At 47.2% G+C, this 7,319-nt stretch overlaps 1 protein-coding gene across 1 annotated transcript; it reads right to left on the bottom strand.

Annotated features, from left to right (window-relative positions):
• Positions 1 to 5,839: 5,839 nt before the first annotated feature.
• Positions 5,840 to 6,254, bottom strand: LOC116102010 (major allergen I polypeptide chain 1-like). The gene is made up of 2 exons (XM_031386164.1): positions 6,194 to 6,254; positions 5,840 to 6,065 (listed from the first exon to the last, which is right to left on the bottom strand). Exons 1-2 carry the CDS (start codon positions 6,252 to 6,254, stop codon positions 5,866 to 5,868), a joined length of 261 nt encoding a protein of 86 aa, XP_031242024.1. The 3' UTR covers positions 5,840 to 5,865.
• Between the last annotated feature and the right edge of the window lie 1,065 nt (positions 6,255 to 7,319).

The following is a 7,319-nucleotide window of genomic DNA, read 5'->3' as shown; positions in this document are numbered from 1 at the left end:
GATTTCTTTATTGTTTCTATTTCCATTTTTAGGTTCTGGATGGTTTTGCTCATTTCCTTTACCTGTTTACTTGTGTTTTCCTGTAGTTCTTTAAGGGATTTTTGTGTTTCCTCTTTAAGAGCTTCTTTACCTGTGTTCTCCTGTATTTCTTTGAGGGTGCTGTTTATGTCTTTCTTAAGGTCCTGTATCATCATCATGATAAGTGATTTTATATCTGAATCTCGCGTTTCCAGTGTAATGTTGTGTCCTGGACTTGCTATGGTGGGAGAATTGGGTTCTCATGATGGCAAGTGACCTTGGTTTGTGTTGTTTATTTTGTTATGCTTGACCCCTGACATCTGGTTATCTCTAGTGCTACCTGCCCTTGCTAAATCTGACTGAAGCCTGTTCTTCCTGTGATCCTGGTTGTGTCAGAACTCCTCAGAATCAAGCTGACTCTATGATCCTGTGATTCTGGGATCCTGGTATCCTGGGTTTGTTAAATCACCTGGGAGTGTGGCTTTCTCTGTGAGTTGTGGGACTGGCTACAGAGCTTGTGCCCAAGGTCTTCTCAGAACACTAACCCAGACTGACCAGAAGGAACTGGAGTCACTGGGCTGGTGGATTTCCTGTGTGCCTGGTCCTGCTGGTCCCAGTTACTCCCAGTGTTGGGCCCCTAGACACCTTTTTTAAAAAAAGATGTATTTATTTTTATTTTATGTACATAAGATATATTTTGCCTGCATGTGTGTCTGTAAGTCACATGCATGCATGGTTCCCATGGAGATCAGAATAGGGTGTCAGATCCTCTGGAACTGAGTTAGATACTAACTCAGCACTTCCAGACCTCTAGAGACTTTTTAGTTTGCACAGTGGAAGTTTTAGACCCTTGGCAACTCCTTATTTCCTCCTCCAAGCCTGATGGCTGGACTTCACTTGTCAACTTGACTAGATTTAGAGTCTCTTAGGAGGAAGTGCATCTCTGAATGTATCTGCCAGGACATTTTCAAAGAGGATTAGCTGAGGCAGAGAAGGCCCATTGTATAGTAGGAGACACCATTCTGTAGGTAGGAGCCGGAAGGGGAAAAGGGAGAGAACCAGAAAGTACCAACATGCCCTTCTTTCTGCTCCCTGATCTACCATCACCCTAACTGCCATCCCACCATGCCATCCCTTGCTATGTTGGACTGACACTTCTGGGTTGGACTGGCTGAGGCCAGATGAGCCTTTCCCCCTCTAGGCTGTCTCTGTCAAATATTTGACACACAGCAGAAAGAAACCCTAATCCAGTGATTTCACTCACAGGAGCTGAACAAGCCAAGCCTCCGGCTGATTCATTGCACTTAGCCCGATGCCTTGTGGGTGGCAGGCAATGCTCGTTTCTCCATTTTTAAGAAAAAGATTCATTCCTATTCAGTTTTTTTTTTTTTTTGTATTTGTTTCCCTGTGTGTATGCATGTGTGTGACCAGCGTGCCTGTGAGCTGCCTTGTGGGTGCTGGGAACAGAACCTCTGTCCTCTGCTATATTTTTGTGCCTACAAACAGTTCAGCTATGAACATGGATTTGCAAACTGTCTCTCTGAGATTGTATTTATTTATTTATTTATTTATTTATTTATTTATTTATTCACTTATTGAGTCAGAATCTCACTATGTAGTTGTTGTGTGACAAAACCTTTCCTGGGGAGATGCAGCACACGATGTCTATTCACCTCAGATAGGGAACCTATGACCGACCAAAGTATGGAAGTCCAACTTGGTGATCCCATGAGTTTTATTGGGGTTACTTACAGGAGTAGGGGTTACTTGCAAGAGCAGAACTGACTCAAAGACAGCTGCATCAACAATGTTCTCCCCAGCCCCCACCATTGCCACAAAGCTGGGAAGCCTGGAACACACCTTACAGCATGTAGGTAGCTTGGCTGTTGGACTCTCAGCTTTTCTTTTTTCTTTCTTAAAGATTTATTTTATTATTATATCTAAGTACACTGTTGCTGTCTTCAGACACACCAGCAGAAGGCATTAGATCTCATTGTGGATGGTTGTGAGCCACCATGTGGTTGCTGGGATTTGAACTCATGACCTCTGGAAGAGCAGTCAGTGCTCTTAACCACTGAGCCCTCTCTCCAGCCCCATCTCAGCTTTTTTTTTTTTTTTTTTTTTTTTTTTTTTGTTTTTCGAGACAGGGTTTCTCTGTGTAGCCTTGGCTGTCCTGAAACTCACTCTGTAGACCAGGCTGGCCTTGAACTCAGAAATCCTGCCTCTGCCTCACAAGTGCTGGGATTAAAGGCGTGTGCCACCACTGCCCGGCTCAGCTTTTCTTGCTTACTTTGGCAGACTGACTCTGTTTTAGGGACTTCCTAGAGCTATTCTGAGTTGTTTACCTTCCTGCTTAAGGAACTTCCTGCAGGCTGGAATAGTTCAATCTTGGAGGAAGTTGTTATATAACAGTAGTTCTGGTTGTTCTGGAATTCACAGTGTAGACCAGGCTGGCCTTGAACTTTCAGAGGTCTGCCTGCCTCTGTCTCCAAGTGCTGGAATTAAATGTGTATGTACCACACTGTGCCTCACTCACTTTAAATTTTTATTGCATTAAAAAAAAGACTGAATGTGTACATATGTGTACGAGTCTGTGCATGGCAGGGTGCATATGTGGAAGCTCAAGGACAACTTGTGGGAGTCAATTCTCTCCTTCCACCATCTGGATCTGGGATATCAAATTCAGGTTGTCAAGCTGGGTGGCACGGACCTTTTTTACCCACCAAGCCATCTCACTGGCTGTTGTGTGACCCTCCTCCTGGGAAGATGTAAACAAGTATTTATTCACTACAGATAGGGAGTCAATGGCAAAAGTGCGGATACCCCAGAAGTCCAGTTGGTGGCCCAGTGAGTTTTCCTGGGGTTACTTTACAGGAATAGTGGAGAGGGGTTACTGACAGGAGCAGAAATGACTCAAAGACAGCTGCAACACTAACACTTACCCCAGCATGGGTAACAGTTCACAAAGCCTGGAGCATACCACACAGCCTGTAAGGAGCTTTGTGTGTTGGCTTGGATGTCAGACAGAGAAAGATCTGGAAGGTCATATAATCCTGATTCCTTCTGACCCCAGGTGGGTGGTTCTGGCTCTACAAGCCAGAGAAAGCAACCAAGAAGTTGAAGGGACAGTAGCTTATGTAATTTTGGAGCAAGTCCCCAAAAGAACTGTGAGGGAGGGGAGCACCTGTGTTCTAAGGAGCATAAACTGTCTGTCACTCATGTCTTGTTCAGACTTTGAGTTCTCACACATGACACTGGCAGAATCATGGAGGGCTAGGACACTATCTCTTTAAGACCAGGCCTTCCCAATCCATCTGGCGCCAATCTCCCGGGAAACTTAGTTTTTATAGTACCTAGATTAAGTCCAGGGATTAAGCTGTGTGCTGAGCTGTGCAACAGATGAAGAAGCTCTGGTTTTGTTCTTGCTTGTTTGTTTGTTTGTTTGAAATCTGTAGAAAGAAGCATGGTGGAATAGCCTCCTGAATACCCTCCTGTGACCCACATGCGTAGTGAGGAGAGTTAGGTCACAGCATCTTCATAGTCCCTAGACCACCCTTAGCTCCCAGAAGGCAGGAGACCTCATTCAGAAGCCAGCTCTGGCTAGACTGGAGAGTTGGAGGCCAGGGTGACAGACATCAGGCTTCAGTCTCTGCAAGATGGGCTCCTGTGCTGTTTGGTTTGAATCTAGTTTCCTTTTGTACCCTAAGAATTCACATGCTGGAAACTTAGTCCACAGTGTGGTAACATGAGAGATGGAGTTATGAGGAAGTAGGGTTGATTAGGTCTCTGGGGTGTCACCATAGGAAGGGACAAATGCTCTAGACTTGGTAAGTCCCCCTGTATGAGTGCTAGAGACCACTCACACACTGTCTTGGCCACGTGACTCATGCTATTTTCTGTCTCTCTGCTGTCCTCAACAAAGGCTAAAAAAATGAGACTGCAGGACTTTGGACCTGGAGCCTTCAAAATGATTAGATTTTCTTTATAAATACTCAGCCATGGTTATTTTATTAAGCCTTATGAAAAAGAATACTACACTTTACTCTTTTCAGAGCATGCCCTATAATGAGAGAGCCTGCACCTGCTGGGCCTTCCATAGCCTCTGCATAATGAGGAACCTAAGTACATTCTTCTGGGTATGCCTGGTGGTGTGAGCCTGGGACCCATGTGAGGACATGGCTCCTTGATGGAGCAGTAAGGCACATGGCCTTAGGACTGGCCATGAGGTAACTATTTGGTGACTGGTGTGGGAAAGAACTTCCTGCCATGGCCACAGAGCAGAGCCACAGGAAAGGTCCTAAAACTCTAGGACCTTGGGTCCCTACTCTGTGTAATACCCAGTGGGGATGTAACTGGGTTCAGAACTGAGTAGTTGGCATTAGGATAGACTGAGTTCAGGTTCTGGCCAGGTCCCACACTGATTTCCAGTCTGAACTTCTGTTCACTGTGAGAGGTGGGAAGCCTCACCACAGCCCTGGATATAGATACTTTTATTTTTGATTTCTAGATGAGACATACTGTGACTCACAGACACTGCACAACTGGCTCATGTTCCCAGTACTGGGGAGCAGGGACAGATTCTGCTAATTAAACCCTGTGTGGTCCTCAATAGACCCTTGGTATCCCTGGCCCTACTCAGTTGCATGTTTCTGGGGAGTTTAATCTGGGAGGTCATGTATGTGCCCTGTGGACCCTGTCCCATGAGAGTGACAGATACTCTGGTGTAGTGACGATGGTCTCTTAGCATTCTCTAATGCTAAGGCATTTTGGCAGCACCACAATTGAGAGGTGGCCCTTCAAAGTCCCACTGGTTTTCCCTGCAATATTCTTCAACCCAATCAGACCCAAACTCGAATCCAAAAATCCAGGCTCCTCTGTGAATTGCAAGGCTTTTATTGTTGGATTCCTGTTCTTAGACACCTGGGGGCTGGGGAAGGGTGCCTGAGCTGGGCCTGGCTGCTCAGCTCAGCCAAGGGGTAGGGCTTGCTGCATCTATGCCGGTGAGCAGGCAAGTGGCTTCCTTGAGAGCAAAGACATATCCATCAACATCCTGGGCCGGCTACTATTCTTTCCTGCAAAGAGAAAGCCAAGCAAGGCCTCAGAGGTAAAGGAGACCTCATGCCCCACTGACTACACATGGGGACACCTCCTGGGTGGAACTGCATCCTGTTTGCAATAGCTTTTGAGTCTGACCAGGGAAAGGGAGCCTTGTCCCCAACCTGTTGAGACAAGCTTTGTAAGGAGCCTCCAATCCAGGCAGATGGGAGGAGCCACCTTGTGAGACACCAAAGGCACAAGGAGGACACAATGGGGAGAAGCTGACAGTGCCCTGTGAGCCTGTGGGCAGCTGGGGCCCCACAAGGGAACTGACTCCTCTCACATGATGAGGATGACCCTCAGATATCTGCCGCTGAGGCAATGACTTATCCCACCAGTTCTAGGGACAAGAGGGGCTTCACTTTAATTCTACCCTCGAATGCCCCAGGCCTGGCATCCACACAGTGGCCTTGGAGGTGCAGAGAACAGGAAAACATATGACTGTTAGGGGCTGGGGTGGTAGGCTTGTAAAGTTAGGAAAAAAGACCCAGGCTGGAGAAGAATGCCAGGCCCCAAGCTTGTGCAGCTAGACTTGGGAGGCTGTGTCAGGAAGGCTGATGGAGGCCAAATTCGGGCAGGGATCTAGTGTGACTTGGCTGAGCTGAGCAGCCAGACCCAGCTCAGGCAGCCTGAGGGTCCCTTCCTGCCCCTTCCTCCTCTCATCCTCAATCAGGTGTGTCACATTTCTGGATTCACAGAGAAGTTTCAGTGGTAGGAGGAGGAGCACAAGCCTCGCCCCTAGCCTGGCACTTAGAGACTCACAATGACATCGTTTATGTGTTTCTTGTCGTCCTCTGTCAACGTGTTATCGACACATGTCTTGATATTTGCAGCATCTTCCAATACGGCAGGGTTATCTTCGAATTGCTTCACGTACTCAAGATACTCCTCTTGGCTCGCATAAAGAAATAGGTCAACTTTCTTTTCTATAACTGGGCAAAGGCCACAATCTGGAACACAAAGACAAAGTGATCCCCCCCTTGAAAGACACGCATCAGCACACCCCAGGGAATAGAAGGTGTGAGAGTCTGAGAGCCCGCCTCCCTGTCCCCCCCCCCCCCCCCACTGTAATACCCACCTCCCTCTGAAGTCAGGAGCAGGACAGCCCCGAGGAGCACCAGAGCACCAGCGAGCTTCATGGTAATGGTGGCAGGTGATCCTACCCAGTCTGGTCCCCTTTTATAACTGCTCTGGTCTGCTCAGTGGGCAGGGAGGGCCCCATGTTTGAGCCCCTCCAGGCCCTTCCCAGAACACATCTTGGAACTTCCTGGGGCTGTGTGTTTGTTTCATGGGGAGGTGTGTATTTTGGCAAGAGGATAAGATCCTGGTCAACAACCTGGCTCAGCCTGGTCCCATTCTTAGTGATCTTCTTAAGGTCACATGTCATGTGACAGTCAAAGGAAAGTACGACTAGGGAGAAGGTCCAATGGTCACTCAGTCAGACCTCTAGAGTGAGGCCTGTGTCCCCCTGTCACACTGGGAACCTCAGTGTTTAGTTAAGAGCTTTACTCATAGTCAGTATCTAAACAAGTCAGACTTCAGACCACTGACCATGCGACCCCTGCCCTGTCTGTGTCCTGCCCCTATCTTCCATTTAATTTACTTCATGGCTTCCCTTGAACTAGTCTCTTCAACCCAAGCTTCTCCTGCTGTTGTAAGCATCCATCAACTTGACCTTTTTGTTGTTATTGGTTGGTTTTTTGTTTTTGTTTTTTGTTTTTGTTTTGTTTTGTTTTGTTTTTCCAGACAGGGTTTCTCTGTGTAGCCTTGGCTGTCCTGGAACTCACACTGTAGACCAGGCTGGCCTCGAACTCAGAGATCTGCCTGCCTCTGCCTCCCAAGTGCTGGGACTAAAGGCGTGCACCACCACTGCCCAGCTTGGTTGGTTATTTGAGATAGGGTCTCTCTACACAGCCCAGGCTGTTCTGGAATTATGTAGACCAGGTTAGCCTTGAACTCACAGAAGTCTTTGTGCCTCTCTCCCATGTGAATGCTGAAATTAAAGGCAAGCACTGTCACATCTGCCTAAACTTGACCTCTTAAACCCCTGGTTGAGGTTTATGTTTTGTGTTTTTGTGTTCCTTCCTTCCTTCCTTCCTTCCTTCCTTCCTTCCTTCCTTCCTTCCTTCCCTTCTTCCTTCTCTCTCTTTCTTTCTTCCTTCGTTTCTTTATTTTTGTTTTTTTGTTTTTTGTTTTTTTTTTGA

This window comes from Mastomys coucha, unplaced genomic scaffold, assembly GCF_008632895.1.
Source record: "Mastomys coucha isolate ucsf_1 unplaced genomic scaffold, UCSF_Mcou_1 pScaffold21, whole genome shotgun sequence".
NCBI classification, from domain to species: Eukaryota; Metazoa; Chordata; class Mammalia; order Rodentia; family Muridae; genus Mastomys; species Mastomys coucha.
This window is presented reverse-complemented; position numbering and strand designations above follow the sequence as displayed.

Excerpts from the sequence above, each read along its gene's own strand:
- LOC116102010 (XM_031386164.1), bottom strand. The coding sequence starts at position 6,254 with ATGAAGCTCGCTGGTGCTCTGGTGCTCCTCGGGGCTGTCCTGCTCCTG. Across the intron at positions 6,066-6,193 it reads GCTCCTGACTTCAGAGGGAG|ATTGTGGCCTTTGCCCAGTT; the intron begins GTGGGTATTACA and ends TTTGTGTTCCAG.